The 26,439-nt window shown below is 41.8% G+C and overlaps 1 protein-coding gene across 11 annotated transcripts in view; it reads left to right on the top strand.

Annotated features, from left to right (window-relative positions):
• The window catches only part of FAT3 (FAT atypical cadherin 3), a 340,610-nt gene that overhangs the window by 107,891 nt on the left and 206,280 nt on the right, over positions 1-26,439 (top strand). For all 11 annotated transcript variants that reach the window (XM_015635094.3, XM_015635120.3, XM_015635102.3 and 8 more), the window contains exon 3: positions 16,751-17,065. In XM_015635094.3, coding sequence (XP_015490580.1) covers positions 16,751-17,065 — 315 coding nt within the window. The remainder of the gene's footprint in view (positions 1-16,750; positions 17,066-26,439) is intronic.

Raw genomic sequence — 26,439 nt, 5'->3', positions numbered from 1 at the left:
GATGTCAGTGCCAAAGTTAGTAATGTGTGTGCGTGTTTGTTTTGCCTTTTTTTAGTCTTGTTTTGTCTGGCTGTTGTAAGAATTAGCAGATGTTTCATTTGATTGATGATGCTGGATGTCATGTCTTGGAACTGGTGTTTTAATTAGGTGGCACCAGATGCTTGTTTGGTAGTGAGTAGAGGCATGCTCATGCTGGGAATGCCAATGTCGTTGCAATACCATTGCTGCTTCCCCTCTCGTTTTGTCCTCAAAGTGGTGCCTTCTGCAGTGAACATCCACAGTCTCTTCTCATTATCAGCTTCTGTTTTACTTCCAGGTTGTGCCTTCAGGTCACTTGCAAGGAACAATCCGTCAGAGCTTGGTTTGCATGCCCCAGTGCATTGTTTAAAACTTACTGACCAGCCAGACTATTGCTTTCATGTCTTCCCAGGATCTTTTCTGGCAGCCTCCAGCATCAGAAACCTTGATACCACAGCTCCTCTTGGCATTACAAACTGAGATTAAAGGAATGTCTGCTGCCTTTCGGTGGCATGGCCACAGTTCCAGTTAACAGAGATCCTTTCAGCCAGCTTGTTCCTGCAACAGCAGCTATTCAGACATAAGCTTTTGAGTGTCACTTTGGGCATACAGGCAGTGGGTGACATAGTCTTGAGGTAGGATTAATTGTGGCCATGACACATCCAGATACGAGGAGACAGCAGCAGTAATTCCAGCATACTGTGTATCTTATAAATGGCTGTAATATAAAGTTTAATATTCTGCTCAGCTGGGAGCCATATAGATACCTGATTGTTGTTCTGTGTGGAAATGGCACCTCTACATAGCAAAACACTCCCTGGTTCTGTTTGGGGAGATGTCACACTATATTAGGAACAGCGATAAGCGCAGCACTGACTCCATTAGCTTCATTGTCCAAGAGAGCAAAGCTTACTACTCTTTATCTTCTTTTATAGACATGTTTGAGAAGGTCTGAGAGGTAAAACTCTCATTGGTCATTAAAGCAACACATCACCATCATTGATTAAGTGTAACATCACTCCTTGACTGTTTTACTAAACACCACCTGCTAACATTGTTGTCCTTTACCAAGGACTATTTGGATTCTTTTGGATTCTTTCTCATGCTTTCTCAGGCCAGACTGAGAAGCCTGTGTGACTTAGTTTCACACAGGCTCTGTTCCCTGCTTGCTTTTTGCATTTAACATCCATAGAGAAGACTCAACAGCAAACCAGAGAAGAACAGGTTTGCTGCTCACTTTCTTTCAAAAAGCAAGAGCAGCCCATATTTCTTGTCCCTGACTGCCTCTAGACATTCCTTGAAATGTTGCAGCCTCATTAGATACTTTTTCCAAGTTTGGACTGCCGCTGGGAGTGTTTGGGGAGATGCCTGGCGCTCATTCACACAGCAGTGTGGCTGTGCTGCTGCTGGGCAGCTTTTGGCACAGGCAGCCTGGTGCTGTCCAGCTAGCCTGCTCCTGGCCTGACTGGCACTGTATCAGTCTGTCAGTACCAGGGATTCACCTGGAATTAAAGACATCTGGGTAGGTCAGCACCATTTGCAGTTCACACTCCTGGAGTATGAAGTTAGGAGTGTGCTCCACTCAGGCATTTTGGCTATGGAGCTTTCCAGCCTAGTCCCTGGTATGATGGTTTTGAATGACAAATTTACCTCTTGTTCGCCTTCAGGATCTCAGCAAATTGGTGTTTAAGTTTACTTAGTATCACTGGTGCAAACATTTAATAGTTTAGAGTAAGTATGAAGTGATTCATCTATTTTGAGAGGTTGAATGCCTGACCACAGTATGTTTTCTTACATTTTACAATTTAATAGTAGCCTGAGGTGCTGTATTAATTTTACTTTACTGCTCCAAGAGGCAGTTTGGTTCTCTCTTGCTTTGGCTTAGCAGTGCTCTGTGAGATTGTGATGACTGCTTGGTAGCTGGAGCTTTACTCTTTCCCTTCTGTTGTATTTCTGGGTGATGCTGGGCTTATCCCTCCGTTAAATAGGTGCAGAAGCAACTGGCTACTGGTAGTTTATTGATGTTTGTCAAGAGCTCCTGAAGTGATGTTGTATAAAGTCTGACTATTTTTTAAAGAGTGCCATCCTTCAAAAATTCCTGTACAGTGGGTCTTGAGGGGGAGAATTTGATTGCAAACCATCACAATTAAAAGTGAAAATAAAGAATGACTGACTGCTCAAAGCTGCTTTATATGTTTTCTTCCCACTGGCCCTGTTACCCTGTACCCTCCCAGGGTAAAGACAAGTATAATTCCATCCTGTAGCAGTAAAAGCAAATAAAACCAAAGGTAGTATTTTTTTTTTTTTATTGGGGTTTTGGTGCTCACCACAGTATGTTTATAAGGTAAACTCAAGTTCAGTGTAGCAGACTTAGCTGTTCAAGAATCAAGTTTTGACCTGCACTTTCCCAAGAAAGCTTTCCTGAAGAAACCAGTACCTATCAAGCGTGCTGTCAGAGTTTTACTGCTCAGTGCTGGACAAGTGGACATGTTGCATTTCAATTAAGAATGGAAGATAAATGGATGGCAGTAAATGGAGGTCATGGGTTAGAAGCATTTAATGGAAGAAATGGAAATGAAAATTGGAAAACAATCTAAGGGATCTTGAGAAGATAAGAGCAAAGGAAACTCAATTAGAGGGAGCCATGCTTCCGCTCTTGGATCAGGGATAATTTCCTGGGTTTTGTTTGATAGGGTTTATTGCTTTCACAGTCAGCAAAGTTGCATTATAAATAAATAATTACATTCTGTTTTATGATTTGCTCAAACTGATGCATTTCAAACAGTGAAAATATAATCTCCATTTCAGAACGGTGTATAAATAGACAAATAGACTTTTCATAAGTGCAGCCTATCAATTAGCCCTAGGCGAAGCCCACACTGGTATTGCTGAGTGTTTAAGAACTTAAAGCATAAAATACAAGTATATTTATAAAAGCTGAAATACTCACAAATCAGATTGAAATGCTAACTGTTTATGAAAGCTTACAATGATAGATTTAACTGCATACAATGATAGATTTGCAAGGCAATCCATGCATAGAAAGCATCCTATGCATTTATGTCTGGCCATTTACAGAAAATAAAATAAATCACCTTTCCTTTTCCCCTCTTTCTTTTGAAATATATGTGTCTGTGAGTTGTATGTATATGTTTTTATACGTGTATCATACCTGTCTGTACGTATATACAACATTTCATCATGATGATTATGTGTGATAAAGTGGTAGAAGTCACTGTGGTGCATAATGAGCACGTTAAGTGTTGTGTCCACAGCAAAGCCCTTATTTTCTGTGTCTTATTTCATTAGGGCTCATGCTTGTGGTTTCCCTCAAGGGATCACACAGCGTATATTGGTACTGCAACATTTCATTATTTACTTTATCAGGACTCTCACTTTCCCTGTCTCTTTAGGGAGCTTAGTTTGTCTCATCATAAAACACTTCAAAATTGAGCTGCTGCAGTTTATGTGCTTGTGCATATACACCACCTGGGGAAGGCAATACTTACTCCTACAGACTGCATCTGAGCCTTGCCCTCAATAGCAAGGGAGCATCAGGGTGGATGCTGAAGTCTCGGCACCCCTTTAGTGCCAGGCTGCCCATTTTGCTGCCCAGCGATGTCAGTAGAGCCAGAACATCTCCTGGAACCGTGAACAGGTAAAGCTGGTAAGGAGCACCATGACTTTGGAAGACTCCAGTGGGATAAGGGCTGACCTTCATGTCTTACGTGAAAGGTTATACTTTGGAGTGCATCAGCCAGAGCACATTTATTTGCTTCTCTCTCTTCAAAGCCAAAAGGAAGCACCCACAGAGACACTGGCACTATTCCCAGTAATCACGATAGAGTTGTCTGAGTCAAGGCTTTTATAGTATGGCTCTCATTTGCCACAGTCCCTTGGTATCTCAGCTTTCTTCTCCCTTCTGTTCTCTTGTCCGAAGAAGAATGTCCTACCTGTGGAAGATTCTTGAAGATAAATACAAGAGTAGTGCTTCCCCAAGATTAAAAACACTTCTGCTTTTCTCCAGTATACTCCAGCATATTCCCATATACTCTTTGAACCTTGGATTTATTATCACACAGAGTGTGGAGAGTGAAACAGAAGTGTAATTATGCTCTGCTTGTGCAGGGTCTGTGCTGGGTTTGATGTTATAACCCCAGCTCTATTTCCTGTATGAAAGGTAGAAAATTAAACTTCTGACTATCTCAATGATCATGTGCAGTTTTTTCTGTGGAAGTACTGTGAGGTTGCTCAAGGGGATTTGGAAAAAAAAATCCAGCATGGAAATGAGTCCTAGTTATTTCACTTTTTGCAGTCACAGATAGGGCTGAAGGTGAGGTGCCTTCCATACAAAGCTTGTAGCTGTCTCTAAGACTTTACTATTAGAAAGATGCTTAGAAGCATCTGAGGTTGCACTTGGCAGTCTTTGTGGATATTTGTTCCATATGAAGAGAGAGTCAACTTAATTGTGAGAAATCTTTGAAGACTGATGGGAGTTTTTGGTGAAAGGTGTATGATGGCAGGGTAGTTACTGGGAAATCAGAAGAGAAGCTTCAAGAGAGTTCCGGGGACATCATGCCGTCCTCACACAAAATAAGAACATTAAAAAAAAAACCAACAAAACAAACCCCACAGACTTTAAAGGAAGGTGGGTTTTGATGTAAATTGGTGGGTATCAGCTTTTCAGCTATCAGTTACCAGCTATCCACAGAGGATTGTGGTCTTACTTGGTTAAATCCAGAATGGCAGTGGGAGTGAAGACATGATGCTAGTGTGGTTTCCCTGCAGAGTTTCAGCATCTATGCACAAAGGTGTCTCATGGGGACTGCTTTGTGGAGGTTAATTTCCCATTAGTGAAGTAGGTATGGGGTGTTAGAACCATTTTTGTTCTTAGAAGCGCTACCAGAGATAGTCTTGTGTATGTTCAACAAGGAAAACAGATCTCCTGTCTTTTCTGAAGCAAACAAAAGGAATGCTCCTAATCTTCTCAGTGTTGGCAGGTGATCTCAACAAAACTTTGGCCTCCAGACAATGGTCTTGATTTTTTTTTTTTCCATTGCAGTCACTGAAACTTCTGCCCAGGGCAGAAGCAGGAGCTTGAGGTGTTTTTACACTCTCTAGATAAGAAGGATGAAAGGTGGTGAGTCTCTTGCTCAGCCTCTCCAGAGAAGAGAGGATAGAGTACACCTAAAAGCATGCTTAAGAGAAACTGAAATGCTTTGCTTCCAGGCAATTTAAAGAGGAAGTACTGATCCAAAACAAGTCACTTTTTTTTTTTTTTTGACATGCTTACCCTGGAATACCTTGGCGCTTGGTACACAAAACTAATGTGATACAGAGGAAAAACTTTCTTTTTATGGACCTGAGAAAAGTCCTGAAAATATGTCTAAGTAAAACTTCAGGTTTCAGTGCATCCATTCTGCATTTCATGGTGAAATGCAAAGTCTCTCTTTGCAGAACAGATACATTCTTCTACAATATTGATGAGGTATATACTGCCCTTACCACTGGAAATTTCACTCAGAAAAACAGAGACAGTTGATTGTTCTCACAAAGCCACAAAGTTGCCTGTCTGAAAGCATCTCCTGAGACCCAGCTGTTTACTGTCTGCCATCCCTGCAGTGCCTCCCACCCAGTGCTCTGCCCGGACAGAAGCAGTGGGCATTGCTCCAGGCTCACCAGTGGTCACATCCAGCACTTGTGCTGCTTCTGATGCACAGCTCTAGAACAGGCTCTGCAGTTTCGTCCATGCCCTCATACGTGGAGCAAGAAGAGAAGACACTGGGAGCTTCTTTTTTTCATTAAATGTGTTTTCTCCCCATTGTGGTGTTGGCAATGAAGCTGTTGGGACAGCATAAAATTACCATGGGAGAGGACCCAGGCATGTTGGGAGCACTGCAGCAGCCCAGCATCACCCAGTGAACTTCTGCTTTACCAAGCTCTTTGGAGAAAACAGCTGGACAGTGTTCACAGATCTGTAGTGCTTAAAACCAGAAAAAAACACATAATTTGATCTCATCCCTTTTATATCTCTGTCTGTTGTATATTACTTTTATATCTTAACTAAATGATCCTTCTCTAACTAAACCATAGCATACATTTGCCACGAAATGTTTCTTCCTCAACAGTTTGTAGCTCTCATTTGCAGATGTCTGAGATTATTCTAGGAATTAATCATCTGCTTAAAAAAAAAAATAAAATAATAAAGAGTATCAAGCTGATTGCTAATTTTATTTTTCCTGGCTTCAGTTTCCAATCATTAGATGTTGCTCCACCTTATTTTGTTAGATTAAAGAGCCCTTTGCTTCCCAGTAATATTTCCCCATGAACCTTACATGGATTTTTCTAATCAAGTTGCCTCTTCATCTTCTTTTTAATAAGCTTAGCAGATTGAAATCTTAAACTCCCTTACTGTAAATCATTGTCTCTGCTTCTCAGACTGTTTTTGGAGCCTTTCTTTGTTCACCTTCTCCAATTTTTTTGACATGCTTTATAAAACAGACTCCAGAGTCATGCATGGTATGTCTAAGAAGAGGAAACATGGACAAGTTAAACGATGCTCCTGTGCTGGCTTTGTGCATCACACTCCTCTTTCCTGCTGTGTTCATGTTCAGGGGCAGCATGGCTATTGAGCCATTTCAGAGGTACTCTTTCTCTTCTTCTTGACTGCTCCTCTAGGTTAATATTTTGATAGAGAGATAAAGGCAGATTCCAGGGTAATGTTACTACTTTTTTCCTAGGGTTGCTCATTTGCTGTGGGCCAAAAGAAACAAGCAAGAGGGACAGAGCTGGGGAGTGAGTGGGAAGACGACACTTTTTCCAGTAAAATGTAAATACTGTGTTTTCAGTATGATGTGTATAACTGAAAAGGGAAAGACATTCCTAGCTGGAATACCCCAGTACATCCTTGTTTGCTCTGGCCAACCATCCTGGGCCAGCCCTGCTCAGTATGCAGGATCACTTGTTCTCCAGGGCAGCCTTCCCCAGCAGCCAGGCTCACCTGCAGAGCTGCCTCTGCTTCCCTCCACCTCCCTCACCACTGGTACTAAACACCTGAAGCAGACTGGCACAGATTTTGCAGAAGGGCTCCCAAAGCAATGTCTTGTACTGTAGGGAGTACAAAAGATGCAGATCTTTGTGTAAAGGGAAAGGACTCTGCACAGAAGTCCCTTGACAGGACTTTTATCAGAATCCTTTTGAGCATCCTTTGCCTTTTTTCTCCATCTTTGCTTTCTGCTTCAGCTTTGCTGCACTTATGATCTTATTTCTAAAATAACCAGCAGCAAACCCTTCTTTTTAAAATAGCTTCCTAGTCCTCCAGGCAGAGGACACATGGGTTGGACTTTGATCTCTTTATTAATCTACTAAAGAGGATGTGTGAAAAATCTAGGTTACTCTGGGTGTTAGCCAGACCCTTTGAGAAAAAATGCCTCCATTCAAACAGATTATTATTGAGAGTTAACAGCTTTCATCCTTGGTGAAGATTTCTGCTGGTACCATTCCCACATTTGGTTTGGTTGGGAAGGCTGCAGAGGTGGGCACAAGGCATGCAAGTGTTTTGAAATCCCAGAAGTGCTCAGAAAATAAGGCAGAACTTGTCATTTGCTGTAAGAACAAACAGATCCAGGGGCAAAAAATACATACAGAGAGCCTATAATAATGAAGAGAGTTCCCAGTTTGTAATTCATGCGTGGCTAGAAACGCAGTACCCACAAGTGCTTTAAAAAAAAGACAAAAAAAAAAAAAAAAAAAAAGCATAATCAGTAGAGTTAAATTATGCCATCAGCTGTTGTTCCTCAGTGAGTTACATTAAGAATGTATTCCCACAGTAGATCTTCAGCAAGATTTTGTGAAAGTTTGAGGTATCTGAATTTTTCACCTGCCACAGCCACAAAATTGTGCTTTTCGTTTGTTTTTCTCTCTGCTTTGGCCGAAAAGTTGAGCCTGTGCATATCCAGGGAATAGCACCAAGTTCACTCAGTACATAGTCATTGTATTTTGTTGTGCCTCTGAGACCAAAGAAAAAGGTGGATCTGCTACCACTAAAGGGATGCCAGTAGCAGCCCAGATTCCTAAAGTTGAGCAACATGGCTCAAGCCATGCAGGGTAGCAACAAATCCCTCTTGTCTCAGAGCAGCATCACGGTTTGCCCCGTTGTTCTCAAGCACTTGGTGTGAGTAGGGAATGGAACGTGGCAGCGGTTTAGTCTTCAGTGGGGTTTCATGACTCCTCTCAGCCTGGTTTTACTGCTGAGTTTTATTGTATTGTCTGGCAGTGATGGAGTGTGTTAAGCTTTGACAGAGGATATTCATAAATTAGAGGTTTCTTTCCCGTATTTTTGCTCTTGAAGGCAGGTTGTTGCTTCCGGAGTTGTCCATTCTGTAATTTATCCATATAAGATTTTTTTCCCCTATCTATCTAGCAAAAGATATTAAAGAAAGATGAATATGGATATTTCTTTAAATAAGTACAGGGATGTGATGGAAGACACAAAAATGGTAATAAAGCCTAGTCAGGTAAAAATGTTGGCACATCTTATTTCATTTAATTCGTAAGTGGAAGAAGATAGAGAATTTATTTGACTAAGGCTCTGGTTCAGTGTCTTGATGATATGTTTGGAAAATTGCTCTGAAATTGATGTGTAAGTGACCTTGAAGATGTCGTATTTAAGTGATAGCTCATTTTGATGTGAAGTTGTAAGCCTCCCCCCGGCCTCAAATAAAGCAAGCAAAGGAACTCAGCATTGAATTCAAGTCATTTCAAGGTAAAGAGGGAAGAAACTCTCCTCAAAACTCAAAATATAAATAGCCTGGAAGGTCAGGCACTAATTTGAGATGTCCTCTGTTTCAGTGTCATTAGGATGCTGCTTCACTGGGAAGTTTGCCCTCGTGGCAGGAGTCCCCCAACCCTGGTGTCAGGCTTGGGACTGAGGAGATGTGGTCTGACTCCGGAGAAAACTCAGTCCTTATGTTGGGTGGCACTGCCAATTCAATATGCAGCAGTCACCCTTGGAATTACATCATTCCTCTGTGTGTGTATAAATGTATACAAATGACATTCATCAATATTAATGTATTCATATGTGATTATTAAAAAATTAAAATAAGTTTTAAAAAAATTATTTTTGTTTGAGAGGGCGGTAGCCAGACCTGAACTTGACAGTTGTCTTTAGTTTGTTGAACTTCCCCTCTGCCCATAGTAAATTAGGTTACTTTTATGTTTTGCAGCCTGGGGCAGGGCTGGCCAGGATTCCTCAGTCAGGACACCCTTCCCAGCCTGGTGCCGAGGTCATGCCAGTGTAGGCTGTGCTGATGGGCTGTACCTGATTTAATGGCCCTGGCAGAGCACAAGTGCAGCTGCACTTTGCATTTATGCCACACGAGTATCCCTGACTTTGTCTAGGCTGTTGGCTGGCCCAACACGTCAGAGGAATCACAGAATCACTAAGGCTGGAAAAGACAATCAGCTTCAGCCATTAAAAATTGCAAGTTTCCATATGTACCTGAGCTGGATTTCAACCCAGCTGGCCATGTTTGATCTAAAGCATTGCCTGGTGGTGGTTTCCTCTGTGAACAAGAGTGGTTTACAGCCCCTCTGTGCACTGATGCTCACAGCAGCAGCAGTGCTCCTTCCTTTGGGAAGAGCCAACAACTTGAACTTGCTTCGGAAACACATGGTGGCATGTTGTGTCCAGCCAGAGTTGTAAACTGTACATGATCTACCTACTTGTCTATTGAATGCAGATATATTACATTTATTAACAAAGTGAATGTCCTTGCCACGATTCTGGCTGGTTGTGATGGTCATGATATTGTGTGTAATATCATGGTAAAAGGCTTATTTGCAGACTAGTTCAGTGTTGTTGGAAATAGCATTGCTGAGGATTGGCTTTCTAATTCTGTTTTACTGTTCTGGGAACTCAGATGTGATATTTACCACAGAAACTGAACTTTGAGGTAACAGTAAATTTGTACATTCAAAACATCAGTAAAAAATGAGAAAATCAGAAGTTAATCCCTAGATAGGAATATAACCTGTCTTTCATTGTCTGACAAGAGTGGTTTATGATACATGTTTTGTATTTGAACCAGACATAAGAATATTAGGAAGCTGAAGGTATATATAGCTTCACAAAGTTAATATTGCATTTGGACTCATTCCTGGGCATGATCTAATCTCCATTTAAATCAGTGGAGATTTTTCTTCTTGCTTAAATAGGAATTGGGTTTGTGTTTTAATATGCAGTAAAGCCTACAAAATTTGTGCAATAAAATAAAAAGAGGAGGGCACACTTTGTGCAATGGGGGGCCTTAAATGAAGGCGTTGAAATAGCATTTAATCACCAGAGTAAGGAGGCAGATTTTCAAAGCTGCCGGCTGCGAGCAGTGGGGGGGAAGAGCGATAGGTCTCCTTCATGCTCTGGTTGAGTCTGTGGCTGGCGTGATACCTCTGCCCCCATTCAGAACTGGCCCTGGTTATTTATGGCTTCAGAAGACTTTAAAAAGGGGTGAATATAATCCATCGTTTATTCTGATTCCCACTGGATTTGGTGGCCCCAGTGTGCTAAATCAGTCTGGCATTGGAGCTCAGGTTCGTGTCTTCCTTATGCTAAAACTGTTTAATCCTTCGGGTTGTAGCTACAGTTTACCCTTTCATGGATATAATGAATAAAATATCTCCCAAGAGATGTATACATTCTGCTTTCAGGCACACTCAAATGTTCTATGTGAAGGACCTAAATAAAAAAAAACAAACAACAATGGGTTAGTTTTCTTGAAATCATAAATATTCTTCCTTAATTGTGTGTGAAATTTCCTGTCTACAAATCATGACATTTTGGTTGATTTTACATTCACTAGTTTGATGAATAATGGGCTTGCAATATTTTTTAAACTTTTCCTGCCTGCAATAGCTCTCTGCTAAATGTCCTTCAAAAAACCCATCTCTGCTCAATGCAAGGAATCTGAATTAGCTCTGACATTTGCATTTACACTCACAAATCTTTCCATGGCTTTCCTGAGTGCTGATGTGTGGGGGAAGGATCCAGCCAGATGTTGGGGGCAGGAGCATGGGTAAGCAGATGTAGAGCTTTCATCTTGGTGCAGCCAAATGAGGTATGTAAGTTCTTTCTCCCCTCTCTGTATTTTAGACAGAAAAAAAAAATAAATCTAAAAGCTCATTATTCAACTGTTTTCTTCTCAAGCTACTTTTATTTATTACTTTTTCCCAGCAAGGCAATGTAAAGGAGGACCTTTGGCTGACAGCTTGGTGACAGCCAAGGTGTTGTGTTTACTGCCAGGAGACTCAAGAGAGTCTTTGATAAAGGATCATGAATAATTAGTAGCATTTTGGAATCAGTGATTTTTCTGTTTCTTCCTTTGAGGGCTGTAACAGCCCTGAGTACTTCACTGTTAGTTGGCATTCCTGACGGCCTCATTTCTGTCATTTTAGTTTAGGGACAAACCAGCTTCTGCTTTGTAGCTGGTCTGTGCTGGGCCCCTTTGTTTGGAAGCTGGAGGAGGGAGAGGCAGATGTGGACTCTGGAAATGTGTTTTTCTAGCATTTTGTGGCAGAAGCTGACGTGGCCCTTGGATATATTGAGTGAGTTTGCTAGTGTCCTGGGCTCTGGAGTCAGGAAGGTGCATGTGTTATCCTCAGTCCTTCAGTCACCCTGAGGTGTATATATTTTTATAGTGGTTTTAACCACTAAACCTTGCATTTGCAGTGACAAGGAACTGGCTTTGGGCACGTTGCACTCTGGCAGCTGGGAGTACCTGGGAGTGTGTTACTGTAATGTTACTTCCATCCTGTGCTGTAGCTTGTGATGAGGGCATGTTCTGCCTTTGCTGCCTCCCACTCCTCCTGCCCACCTCTATGGCCACTCCTGGAAATAAGAGGACCATTCACCTTCTCTAACCTTCCGTCATTTCCCAGTCTGAGATGCACATTTGTGCAGTTAGCTCATACTCCTGGAAAGGTTTGAGGAGAATAAGCAACATCTTTTGTCACTGAGACTCTTCTCAGTTGACAGCTGATGCAATATGTCCCCCTGCAAAACCACTGCAGTATTCTGAAAACTGTTTTGAAAAGGAGAGAACTAAGTATTTTTATGTGGCATTTCTGTATGAGACTTTTTGGAAGAGTAGCAGATACTTCCTGGTCAGTCTTACTTCCCCGTATCTTGTGCATCGTTTACTGAGGGTATGGCTACTTCTACTGGCAAGTTTTATAACATGGGCTACTGAGTCACTCAGCAAAATCACGTTCTGTGTTAGTTTCTGCAGCTAAGCCAATAATTTGAGTAGAAAAATAGGTTCTATTGTCTTGTCTCAGTACCAAGGTGCCAAATGATGGGAGATGCTGGCCTGTCCCTGACAAGCAATTGCTCCTGCCAGATATCCTCCTTGTTTAATATTTGCACTCTACTTTTTCTGCCACTGACTTCCAGCCATCAGACCTCAGTTTGCTTTTCTCAGCTAGATTAAAGAGCCTTGTTACTCTCTTTTGACTTTTCCATGCACAGCTTCTTACAGACCACCAAGTTGTCTTTTAATCTTGCCTTGAAAAAAAACTAAATAGAATTGAACTCCTTTCAATGTTTGTGCTATTGAGGGTATTCATGAAGGATGATCTGACTTTTAAGAGGAACGTATGTGTGTAGCAGATATCCATGGTGATGGGCACCTATGTAAACAGCCAGGCTGACAGCTCCAGTAAACATTCTCTTAAAGAGCTGTGGCAGGTCCATCCATCACACTACCTATATACACAGTACTGTCAAATATGTAAAGTAAACAAACAGGGGGCAAAAAAGAGGTGATGAAAGAAATAATGCTTTCCTTTAATCCCTTTTTGTTCTAAGAGCCTCTTGGGTTTCTTATCATGATAGCAAATACATGACTTTTAGATATTTTTTGGGTGGACCACATCATTTGAAGTGGTCTGGTGACAGATACACAGCAAATCAGTGGGAGAAGAAAGAGGGAAGTCCAGTTTGCCAATTCTTCATCCACTTTAATATTTTTTTTTTTGTTTTATTTTTTTTTTAACCTTCGTCCTTCATAATGCTGTGTCTCATTGTGTCCAATTGCAAGAGCCATACAGAAAACATTATCCCATTATTTTCTCAGGGAAAGAGAGAAAACAAGCCTTAAGGAGAAACAAGCACACAACCTTCGCATTGCTGGCACATTGCCGAGCCCAAGGGCTGCACTTAATTTACATATAAATGTGCTGAGGATTTTAATCAGCAACTAATGCGCTCTGTTGTTATTTTTCACTTACAGTGTTTGTAATCCACGTGGTGTTTGGCAAATTGCATGGGGCATATGTACTTGGAGGAATGCAGTGGCAAGCATATCAGTGGCACTGCTTTTTGGATTGTTGGCTGGCTTTATTTCTGAGGCTGCCCTGGGCCTCAGGTAGTGCTGGCTCCAGGCCTTCAGGGATAACTGCAAAATCCAGCCAAGGGTGACATAAAGAGCTGGCTCACAGATGTGTGGTTGGATTTCAGCTGTCTCATGTAAAAACACAGTAGTGCCTCCACAGTGTAGCATCCCAGTGGATGAGAACATCTGTTTTATCAGTCGTGTTCAGAAATGTGTCTGCAAAATCTTAGAACTTTTTGGGTTTTAGTCCCTTTGAAATTTTCATTATTTCTGCTGGTGTTTCTTCTTGATTTGTTTGGTTCAGGCATCATTACATTGTTCACCTTTCTCTTTTAATTAGCAAGCAGCTGGAAAGAGTACACCACAAAATCCATGCAAGCAAAGCCCTTAGAGCTGCTCCCAAAGACCTCTCCTCCCTTCTGCTCTCCTGGTCTTGAAAACCAAATTCTGTATTTCTGTAGTATCTGTTAATATCTAAGAGCTTTTAAGTAAGTGATGTGTTTTCTGAATTTATTGTGATTTTATCCAAGGATATTCCCCTCCTTTGTCTCAGCTAAAGTGAGTGAGAGCCTATCTGTGGACTGCCCAGGGAATATGTTGCAGCTCCTGATGTCAGATCTGTCAGCCTCTTTGCATTCATGCCATAATGATGAGGAAGCAGTGTTGGTGACCAAATATCATCATTAGCCTCAATAGTTAAGACCTCATATGAAGCTGGCATTTGACATCCCTCTGGAAGGATGTCATCCACACCTGTGTGGAGTGATCCTTTAAATATTTGGGCAGCTTGTGTACTCTTGTGGGTACTACCTTTATATCCATATAAAGCAAGGGGGCATTTTGTGCAGAACATTCAAGAGCATGGCAGAAGGTATTCCCAGGATGATGAAAGGATTTCCATGTGGAAAACCTGAAAGTGAACAGAAGCCTTCTTACTTATTAAGCTGCTGTGTGGTGTTGACAGGTGGAAGGACAAGACTTATTTAGGAAAAGGAATTACTTGTATCTGGGACCTTTTAATAAATCAAAAGTAAAAGTAAGAACCAGTGTAGCAGACCTGTTGGTGGTAGCTAATGCTTGTTCAATGATTCTTCCCTTCTGAAATACAGAAATGAAAAGTAACTGTTGCCAGGAGTTATAAAATGAAGGAATGACTCAAATGATAGATTTATTATCACCTCAGTATCGGTGAAATTCAGCTTCATAAACATAGGTTAATCTGCTAAAACCTTCTGTGCTCTCACTGGGGGAGAACCCTATTTATTTCAAATTTTGTTTAAAGATGTAAAATAATTATTCTTGTCTTCTGAATAAATCATAATTTCTAGTATCACTAATATTAATCTTTTTTTCCTCATTCTTTCCTATGTGGATTTATTTTATTTATTTATTTCTATGGGTTGTTATTGGCTCTTCTCATCCCTGCAGTGTAATTTCTCTTCTGGACTTGCAGGCTTTTTTCATCACAGTTCACCATATATTTCACCCATGTTTCTACAGAAACTCATTACATAGCACAGGCTTCTGCCAGCAGGAATATTTAGAATACACTTTTCCTTTGTCCTCCAGTGCTACCCTGCTCACCTGCAATGGGTGAATAATACATCTGAGCAAAAAGGACATGGATCTGAGGTTACTACAAAACGACCTGTGCCTGTACATGACCAGAATCAGTGCTGCTCCTTTCTCCTTTCTCTCTTACATGGCTGATCAAATGTTAGGAGTATACTTGTCAGTTCAAACTAGCATTAAAAGACATAACAAAAAAAAAATTAAAAAATCCAAAGCTTGAAAAAAAAAAAAATGTAGTATTAAAGAAGTATCTTATAAGACAAGAGCAAATATATGTGATACATGTGGCATCTCTGTGACTGTGTGGCTGGGTTCTTTGTTACCTTGAAAACTTTTAAGACTTCAAGCTGTCATGGAAACAGTGCAATTGGATCCTTAAAAAAAAACCCAAAGCCAAAAAGACACACATATCTTTTATTAGTGCTGGCCTTAGAGCGGCTCTGTCCTCAGTGATTAACTGATAATTTTGTTCTAAATAGCATCAAAGACATCTGAGACTAAATTTAGGTTTCTTGTGTTCCTGTTTTGCCCTGCAATTTCTCCATCGTTTTCTATCTAATGATTTGATGGTTTGCAAGCTGTCCTTTTGAGTATTTCTTAAGCTTGAGATCCACTGCATTAGTGTGTCTCTCGAGATTTAACAATGCTATATTAGGAGATGAAAATGTTCTTGATATAGGTGCCATGGAAGTGGTGAGAAAGTGCATTTCCTTATTTTGATGCTGGTGTGATTTTGTGTGTGGTACTGGTGTATTTGGTCCTGCGTGCACTCATGGTCTTAAGCCAGTGAAGCTTAAGTGAAGCTTCACTTAAGCCAGTGAAGGTTTGGACTGTGCCAGTACAAGCAAGTCTTAGAGTGGTAGAGTTTCTGCTTTATCATAGAATCACAGAATGTTTTGGTTTAGATGGGACCCGAAAGGTCATCTGGTTCCAACCAGATACAAACCAGATGTTCATGAGGAGAATGGCTTTCTAAAGGTCTTCAGGGAGAAATGAGATGGGTGGAAGCTCTTCATGACAGGTCTGTTCTGGCACAGGGCTGGTACTTTGATCCTTCTCTGTGTCTCTGAAATACACAGACAGGCTTTTTCTTTTGTTTCTTAGGACAAGGTGGAAAACCAACTGATATCTTCTTACACCAGTAGGTGAAATGGCCAAGCCTTTCTCTGTGATAAAAGAGGATATATTCGTTGTCTAAGGGCTACTGTATGAGCTTTTGATTGCTTGTTATCCAGGATTACACTGTGCAACGAGTGAGCTCAATTTTAAATTTACGGTCTATTTTCTGAACTTGAATAGATTCATTTTAAATTGCCTCCTAGGTTTTCTTCTTTAGCAAGGACACAGGCAGGAACCAGAAAAGAAAAGCCATTTCTTTTGTGTAATTCATTGTCAGTGGTTGTGTCCCTCCCTACCAAGGTTTATACAGGTTTGCATCACAAAGCAGAAAATGATGGTGTTTCTTCTGTTGCTCTGCCAGCTGCAGTTCTAGCAAAGAAATGGCTGTGGCATTAGGGCATTTATGAAGAGCCATCCGTTTACCTTCCCTCCCACTCAATTTCTTGGGACAAAGGATTGAGATATTGAGCTGAGTCCACAAAACAATTCCGGAACTCAGGCTGCTGTTCTCATTTGTTGCACAACTTGAATCTTTCTATGGGTGGAGCCTTTGTTACATGCTGAACACATTTCTGTAGTACAGCCAAATGAAAATAGATGTGATGTTTTATTGATCCTATTCATGACATCCTCTGCTTGCTGTTTTTCTGCAGGGGTTATCTACACAGCAGATATTCTTGACCGCGAGACAACCAAATCCTACTGGTTGACGGTGTATGCGACTGATCATGGCGTTGTCCCACTCTACACTACCATCGAAGTCTACATTGAAGTGGAGGATGTGAATGACAATGCCCCTCTCACCTCTGAGCCTATCTATTACCCAGCTGTCATGGAGAATTCCCCAAAGGATGTATCTGTCATTCAGATCCAAGCCCAGGACCCTGACTCCAGCACTAATGAAAAACTGACTTACCGGATTACAAGTGGAAATCCCCAGAACTTCTTTGTAATCAATCCCAAAACAGGTAACAAAACCCAGTTGCCTCAGGGCAAGTGGGAGAATGCAACTTACATATTTATCAGCTTTCACCCCTTCGGGATGCACTGGTTTGCTTTCCAAACCTCTGTTTTCTGGTTGCTTATGTGATTAAAGCATCTTGTATGTGTCTGAAGCGCTCTGCTTTGCATCGGTGTGCGAAGGCACTGGCAGATGATGCGCTGCAGATGTGCTGCTGCAGCAATCACTCTGCCCTGGGCCACTGAATTGCTGCTGGCTGTTGCCTCTTCCCTGTGTCTACAGGGATGAGACTTTGCTGCACTGAGTCTGCAGAGGAGTGCTAGGAAGCAGGTTCAAGCTGTTGCAGGTTACAGAGCACCATTTCATTCTTTATAAGCTGGTGTAGCACCCCTGAAGTGAGTGACATGATGTCTGTCCAGCATATGTAATAAGGCTCCACATTAAAGTAGGTGGATTTAATTCTGCAGCTTGCTTTACAAAAAAGTTTAGATGACCTAAACGTCCCCCTGGCCTTTAAGAAAAAATCCATGTGTTTACATTGATTTATAACAGCTGGGGATGTAGCCTGTGGATGCAGTGTGACAGAGATGGTGATTGTTTGAAGTTAAAATACCATTGTTAGCTGGTAGTGGAGCATGGCACCCATGCAGAGCAGCTCCGCACGTGTCTGTACCCTAGGTGCCTTTGCTGAATGAGGCTGATAAAGAAATTGCCCCAGGAGTACCCAGCTTTGCTCACTCATTGGGCTTGTGGGGACCCTCCACCGTGCTCTGGAGCTGGAGAGTTGAGGGGATCTTTCAGGGCAGTGTGCCTATCTTTAGGGAGGTAGTTCAGAGAATTCACACAGTGCTCCTGCTTGTTTACATGCTCCTAATTTAGTTCTGGGGTTTTGATTTATTATTTTTTTTAAAGTTTATTTATATCTTCTCCAAATTTCTAAACAGCTAAAAACTAGAAGGAATAGATGTGGGAAGGAACATTTTTAATTTAATATATGGAAATGATGTTCACTAAATAGGTTTTCAACATTTGTTTGGGCATTCCTATTGCAATGTGTGGCATAAGAAGGGGTCAGGATCTTCTCAGGCGTAAGCCCAGGTGAAGAATCATGGAGAATGTATAATCACTGTGTTCAATCTGCTGAGCCCTAAGGCACATATCTCACTTATTTTTAACACTTGGAATGGTCGAAGATGCTCTTCCATCTGCATCCCTTCTCCCCCTCCCTACCCCATAAATCCCATCTGGGCAAAGTAGCAGAGTTAGGACTCACAGTGTTTAATGCTTGTGCTTCCCTTCCATCGGCTCCTCCCGCAGAGCAATCTGCTCAGCGCAGCCCTGCTTATCTGTCAGGGTGAGCCCATGACAAGGACAAGAGCTGGGCACCTGGCAGCCCTACGGCACCCTAGCCTGGTGGCACACCCTGTGCGCTGGCTCTTTGTCCCTCTGGAGAGCAAGCAGGATACTCTGCCCTAACAGTGAGATCTTATTCTCACTCTTAACACTAACAGTGGTTTGTCTTCATTTGCACTGTGGAAATTGCTGTCTGAGAACTTAAAGGCTTCAGGATGAGTAACTTTGCTGCTTGGGCAGCTCCCAAAGGGCCCCCCTTACACTCAGTGAGCATCCTTGCTAGTGACTAGCTGTGATTTGTCATAGAGAGGATAAATCATCCCCTTCTATCCAATTCAGTGCCAAACACAGAGCAGTGAGAACTGGGCAAGGTGGCTTCTTTGAGTTTGTTTTGAAAACGATGAGGCTGACAGAGAGTGTGTGTGCAGAGATCCCTTTTCCCCAAGGGGAGCGCCAAGCCTTGACATCAGGAGGCTTTCTCCTGATGGGATGCTGATGTCCGAGAAATAAAAGCATAATGGATTTTCCAAGAGAGTGCCCCTGGGGCTCTCTGACAAGGCTCCTTTCAGCTGTCTCCCTGCAGTGCACTAGTTTTCTCTAAGACAGTAATTTACACTCCAGTTGTTTTGTACAGGAGACTTCTGCACACACAGAAGAGGTTCGTAGCCTGTCAGCCCCATACCCTTGCTGGGATTCAGCACAGCAGTAACTCACGTAGAGCGTTGCACAGCAGCCCTAAATGCGACAGCATGCTGTATAATCAAGATGAAAAGGTTTAATGTGAACCCAAATATGCTGCGATTGCTGCATACGTGGGCTGAATGAGCATGCTCCTGCTGTCGGGGAAGAACAGTCATTTGAGAAAGGGGGTCTTTTATTTCCTGTGCCACTTTGGAAGTTTAGACACTGCCAGCAAACTGACATCTCATTCCTGTGAGTAATCCACTGTTGGGAGTGAACAGGAAGGCAGCATCCTGTATTTCTTACATCTTTGGGTGGGAAGCAGCAGAGGCGATGGGGAGTTTGCTGGAGGATAGGGATGTTCTCAGCTGTCTTTGGAGGTCAGCAGTGACCGTGTTTGCCTTCCTCTGAAGCTCACTTTCAGCTGCCTTATAGCTCATGCAGGTCAGGTGGGTTTCTGGAAGCACATGGATCTACTGGTGTCTGATCAAGTGAGGACACAGGGAGTCCAGGTTTTGTTCGTAGTTCTAATTCAGGATCATAACTGCAGCCAGTTCTTACACTTTTGATTGATTATCTGGATAGCAGAAGCAACAGCACTCCTTGTATGCCATATCTGTAGACAGAAGAAACCTCTTAATAGACAAGTTGTCACTTCCTACATTTTTATAGGCTGGCACAGCTCACAGTGGCTATTTTAGGCAAATTTATCACGTGCATTTGGATCTGTTTGAAGGCAAGCTTTAGACTTTTTAGGATTATTACCTGCAGTTTGCTCTGCGAGTTTTAGAGAGACAAAGAGTTGCTCCTGCAGGAATGAAGAGCTGCTAAAAAACTGCTGATAGCAAGATTTGGGCACTGAAGTCACCCTGGAGAGTTCATGCTCTCACTGGGGGCTGACTCTGCTGCGGGGGCACAAGTACATGGTGGCAAGGGCCCTCCTCTTCAGGCTTGGGGTTTATATGGGTGCTCCAGGGAAGAGGACAGCAACACGAGCTGCCCGCCTACGTGTGTCAGGATTGGAAAGGCAGTGTGGGCAACCTCCCATGAAGGCCTTTTTTTTTTTTTCTCACCTTAATATTTTTACTAAAATACCGCCAAGCATCAATTTGTGCCTTGGTATGCACTTTTATCTCATGAGCTGATATTCGTAGGTACAAGTACGAAGTGAATAATGAAGCACATGAGCACGTGTGAAACCATAAATCATTCACACTGGAGAACAAGGCAGCCTTGTTCTGCTAGCTGATGGACACTGCAGCCTAAGTGTAGCAGGTCCAAGAGAGCTAGCTGGGATTTTCCTTTATAGTGGGCAAGAGGAAAATATTGCAAAGCACAGTTTTGTGAGGGGAGTAGGAAACGTGCTTTACAAAAAGTTGAGGTGACTCTAGGGGTTACATGACTACAGGGAAAGGCATTCCCCTGGGCATTTGTTTCCCAGCTGTGTATACACACAGCAGCAAGGGTGTCATTCCTGGAGTTCAGCGTCTTCAGCAGCTGTGAGTCAGCCTAAAACCCTGGTGTGGCTGCTGACAGAGACAGCCCTTTTCCTCATAGCTTGACTTCTGTGCTTGGGAGGGCTTAGGGTTGCTTTGGCAGAGCACAGGGTCACAGGGCTGTGCTCCTTTGTGGGTGGTGTGAGATGGGGAGGACGGCAGAGCTGCTGCCGGAGCAGCTGGGCTGACCAGCTCCCAGGAGTGCCACGTTCAGCCCGAGCCGAGTCAGCTACTCTGGGATGAGAGGCACATAAATAAAACAGAAGATGGAGTTAATAAAAAAATTTGATTGATCCGAGCTGTAAATTCTTATTTTTATTTCATGTATATGGGTGTTAATTTCACAGCACAGGGGTAATTTACTGCATTGATTTATTATGTTTCTGTGCTCTGGAAAAAAAAAAAAATTAATTCGAACCATTACATTATTTTGTTTAGTGTTAACATCTTTTGAACAAACCAAGTAAGCTTCTCTGCAGTCATATGTAGATTACTTAAGATATTCTTTAACACACCGGCAGACCAAATTTCACTCTTGTGCACATTGTTATTAATTCATTTACTTTAAAATTATGCTTGTGTGTCTGGAAAATCTGCTTACACCTTGCTTAGCCTTTTGCTGACACCATTTAAACAGAGGCAGACCCTTGGCACCCCTGAAATTCTATTTGCTGCAGTGGTTAAGGCAGGATGCACTAGTAGGTTTAGAAATAGTGCATGTAGGTCAACACATCTTCTCCAACCAGCAATACTCTGCCTCTGGGAGTTGCCTCTGAACTGTCACATAAGCACCTAGATTTGGAAAGACTCTGGATATTTTCATGCTGAAGTAGTATTAATATTTATATAAGCTAATTCTGGGTTAGTGAGTGTCAGAATTTAATTGGTACGAATGCTACTCTTCTCAGTATGCTGGGCTTTTCTTGCTTTTGCACTCACAAAGCCAGCTGGCATAGAATCCTGCTGGGTCTGAAAGCCACGTTTGCTCTGCCATACTAAAATAGTGCTTCACCCTCCTGTCATACATCCTGATTTTTATAGCTGCTTTTCTTTGGCTTGTCCCAAGAAGTCCCCACACATCTTTGCTCTCCAGACTTAGACAAATCTAGTGGTCTGCTGCTGTTCCACATCCTGATGGCTGCCAGCCGTGCAGATGCTAGGTATCCAGCACCTCTTTTCAGCCCATAAATCATAGAATCGTGGAATGGTTTGGATTGGAAGTGACATTAAAGACCATGTAGTTCCAACACCACTGCCAGGGGCAGGAACATCTCCACTAGACCAGTTGCTCAGAAGCAATGCAGAGCCTGCCCACAACCATTTCCAGGAATGGAACAGGGATTATCCTTCTATCACACTTAAATTATTACAGCTGCTGTTAGAGCAGACCTTGAGGAGGGGATTGCTCTGGGCAGCTCTAGAGGGTTTCCCAGTGGTTGTGGAGGGTTTCTAGGTTTCTCAGCCTGTTCTTGTGGTCAAGGGACACTCACCTGTCCTGGCTGCCCCATCCATGCTGCTAAACTCTTAATAAACTTCCTCTGAAGTAAGATCTTCTGTATCTTGTAAATGAAAGCCGTTATTGTTTTGGTTTGTTTTGTTTTTAGTCTAGACTGCAGTCTTTCTCCAGGGTTTGTTTTAGGTGCTATAGTGATCAAATTAGGAAATGTACTTTAAATTTTTACGGAGTTGAAGGTCAGCTCCCTCCCACTTAGGTACTCCTTCTGGTTTGTCTCCCTTGTGTGTGTTGGCCATGGAGCCATTTTTGGCAGCACGTGTATAGGATGAAAATCATCTCTGCAGATCATATCATAGCATGAATAGCTCAATGCTGTTCAGCTTGTAAGTATCCTTGCCCTGTCTAAGAGCAGAGAGGACCTTGCAGAGGGAAAAGATATTGATTGTGGGGCTCTCCAGTCAATGGTGAATTTGAGGAATTGGTCTCCCTTTCCTTCTGTGCTTTTACACTGTTTGTACAAATGCTGAGTTCACCAACAGTTGCGGAGTCCAGCCTGATGGATCCATCACTGATATGTGACCATAACTAATACAGATTTTTACAATGCAATTCCCCTTCCACATTAGCTGTCTTCCATTCTCTGTAATTTATGTTGTATCAACACACGCTAAATGGTCTCCTTTCTTTGCTTTCACTTCTCTATTATTTAAAAGTGTGGCTCTTAATGACTTCCTTGTAATACACTCACTGTTAAAAATGGAGCTTTGGAGTATTTTAAAAGCTTGAGTTTCTGCTTTGGCATGGCTTATTCTTTACTAGACACTATATTTCCGTGGTCTGAGCCCAGAGTTAACAGCTGGAAAATCAAAGGACCGTGGATGTTGGAGTTGTGTGCTTAATCACAGTGGTACCTATAAGTGTGCTTATATAACTGTACAGCATATTAGACAAAGTTTCTGCATTAAGTAGTTTGTCATGATAACAATAATAGTAATAATTAGGAAAAAAGAGGAGAAGAAAAAAAATAGGGAGGAGGATGTAAATCAAGACCATCTGCTTGCCAGGGCACGTTTATTCCCCAGAGTAAATTTTCAATTAGATCCTGAACTGCAGGATATCCATAGCTGCTGCTTATGCTGAGCATAGCAGGGACACAAACTTTTCTTTTGACTTTGAGTGAGTCACTTCACCTCATGGTTTGTTTTTTTGTTTTGTTTTGTGGAAGTGTAAGTATGGTTTTGCCTTGTGTGATTGTCCTGTAAATTAATTCACAGTAGATGGTTTGCAGATCAAATATGCTCTGGAAATACAAGCTATCGATTTTTCAGGCATCTTGGCATTAATAGACATACATTCACAGGCATGTGTTCATAGGCATGCAAAAACACAAAAAAGAAGGGCGGAAAAAAAACAAACATCACGTCCAAAATGGTAGGATGAAGAGGAATATAAAACAATTTTAGACAAAGTATGGTAGTATTATCTAATGGCCAGACCACTAATTCCACGGAAAATGACAAAATTTGGACTCAGCCAGCATGTCTCTTCCCTTCTCCCTTCCTCTGTGGCAGTGATTTTCTTTTCAATCTGTATATGTTATCTGTGGTGAGGATAAAGTTGTGAGCTGTGTCACCTCAGTTGCAGCTACAGTAATTCTGCTATTAATAAAATAATAAATCCAGTTTTATCACATCTTTTGAACAGACCTGATTTCTGCTAGCGGTGGGTTTTTATTCATGAAGTACTGAATATGGCTGAGATTGCTGGATGTCTCTGGTATCAAGTGCCTCTTTTAAAATTACATTTAAAGATACAGTATTTCTTATAAATGCCATTTCTTTGTAATCAGCAGATTTTATACTTGGCTTATAGAAATTTTAATCTTTAGATCTCCATGATGACTTCTTTAGACATCTTTCACAGTAAGAAGTTTAAGGAGTATTCCCGTTGCCTTGACTGGACAATTGTGTCCTTGCTTACTCAATGCAGCACCAGTTTTTAATCTGAACTCCCTGTTTGCTTCAGTACAGACTTATTTCTGAAGTGCATAAGCATGGCAAAGGCCAGTGGGACAGGTTTTTTTCTGATGGAAGAAGTTTCTGCCCAATAAGCTGACAGCTCACTTCTTTCCTGTCCCAGGATCAATTCTGGAACAGCAACAATTTTGCCACTGGTCTCATAAATCTATGTTGTTGTGCATTGCATCAATCATTTATTATTCTTTAAAATATCATCAGGGTATATCTTCTGCCTATTCAGAAGTAACTTTGTCTATAAGCTTAGCTGTGAAAATATTTTTTCTACCTTGTCTGTCAGTTCAGTTTCTCTATTCGTAAATTTCCAGAAGTCATGGCTAGGCAGAAATCACCTATCTTTTAAATAGGCTGTGCTATTCCTTCACTGATTTTTAATTAGGGCTATTCCATTCACTTCCAGGTAGTCAAATTCTCTTGTTAGAATTATTATCAATGGCAGAAGCACAGCTGAGCTTACTGAGTGAAATTGTACCACAAGTACTGGGTAACAGCCCTGTTAAATGTATGCACAATGCATATGCTATGGATACTTGTCATATCTTGCCACACATTATTATGATTACATCAGCAAATGTCCCTGCGTTACAGTAATTGCTCGTGGTCCAAGTCTGAACTCTGGCAGGAGGAATTAGGTGGTTGAATTAGGGATGCTGAGGTGTGGAGCCTGTGAGTGTGTCATTCATGTAGGGGCAGGGGTCTGGAGAGGGCGCTTCTCTGCACAAGAGAATAAAATAAAGCTGACATGTTAGCTCAGAGGATGTGAAAGCTTGGGATGGGGGTAGTTGAGAGGGTTGTTTTTCCCTTTTTATTTCCTACTGCTTTTTAATCAATCAAGTAACTTATGTTTATCTTTTGCACAACAGTCAAAGTTACTACTGGTGTCTGTGATCCCAAGCAAACAAGATTAAACCAGTTTTTTCCCCTTTTGCTCAGGTGCAGTGAATTCAGTCATACTGTCATCTTGGAACAGTCACTTTTTGTGGCTTGGATAGTGTTTCACCTTGTGTGAGCAATTTCTAAAATCTCATCATGGACTGGAAGTTAGAGGCAAGGAATGTAGTTCTGTTTCACTCTTAGTTAACATCGGATCCTGGGTACAAATTGTGATATTTCCTGTTTGGAGAATTAGATTGACCTATGCTGCATGTGGGTATTAAAAAAAATAACAAAGCTCGGAAATAGAAATAAAAAGAGAAGGCAACTGGGAGGGCAGGTGTGTTTGCATAAGCCATAACTATGTCAGTAATCACCAACTATTAATTTTTCTTTGTCTTCCATCACATAGGAGGTTGTGTCAGCACCTCTTAAACTCCCAAAGTCTCATGACCTCACAGTTCAGCTAAACTAGTCTGTTCAAAAATTAAGCTTAACAGTGGATTGTATTATTTTTCCCCCTTTTTTTTTCCTGACTCTGTTTCCATCAGAGTTACACTGTTACAACCAAAGATGATTATTTTCTGTGAAATTGCTCTCTCCTCCTTTCTCCTTCCCCTTATGTTAATGAGAGTGTTTTTCGTTTGCTGGGAAGACTGACACAACTTCTTTGAAATTAGTAGTGTTGTTGCCAGTTAAGTGTGTGACCTTATCTGTGTAATTGTACAGATCGTGCTGCCATATGTCTACATGCACAGAGCTTAATTTAACCAGAGACATACATGTGTAAAAATAAAGCAGTATCTGGGGGTTAAATATCAGAAGAGCCCCCTAATCACAGCTTTCACATTATATGCAGCTTTCTAGAGAGCTTGAAGAGCTCTGAAGTTAAATCTTTAAAAAATAGTCTTTACATGGGACCATGCTCTTCTAACTCTGTTTTTACATTGATTGTCATGTGGACTTTACTATGCCTCTACTTCTTGCTTGTTGCTCCTACTTGGTTGTTTCCCCTTAGTAGCTAAGTCCTCCATGCTGCTTGCTAAGGTAGAATAGGACAAATTTTAATTTTTTCCAAGCAGGGAACTGATGCAAAGGAAGCAGCTAACTCATCTGATGCCAGCAGTAAAAATTTGGTCTTACTTTGCCTTCAGAGCCAATGGCCACATGTAATGCAAAGCTTTATGTCCAGCCCATCCTACCCTGCTAAACGCAAGGCAACCCTGGCACCAGTGCTTTCTGACGTGTACAGAACTTAGCTGGGCATGTTGGAGCCCTGGTATTTCCTATCCTGTTACAGCTAGCCTGCCATATCCCATCCCTGCCTTTCAGTCCTTCTTCGCCTTTCTTTCTCTCTTGTCAAAAAGCAAGCCTGGGTTGCCCACAGCGGGGAAAGAACTGCTGTTTGCACAGGGACAAGGAGCCTCAGATGGCTCTGTTGGCTCCTGGGCATATAAGGGCAGAGGGCTTATGTGTCTCGTCTTTT

The sequence above is a fragment of the Parus major genome, chromosome 1 (assembly GCF_001522545.3).
Source record: "Parus major isolate Abel chromosome 1, Parus_major1.1, whole genome shotgun sequence".
Taxonomy (NCBI): Eukaryota; Metazoa; Chordata; class Aves; order Passeriformes; family Paridae; genus Parus; species Parus major.
The sequence above is the reverse complement of the archived record's forward strand: the minus strand, read 5'-3'. Positions and strand labels throughout refer to the sequence as shown.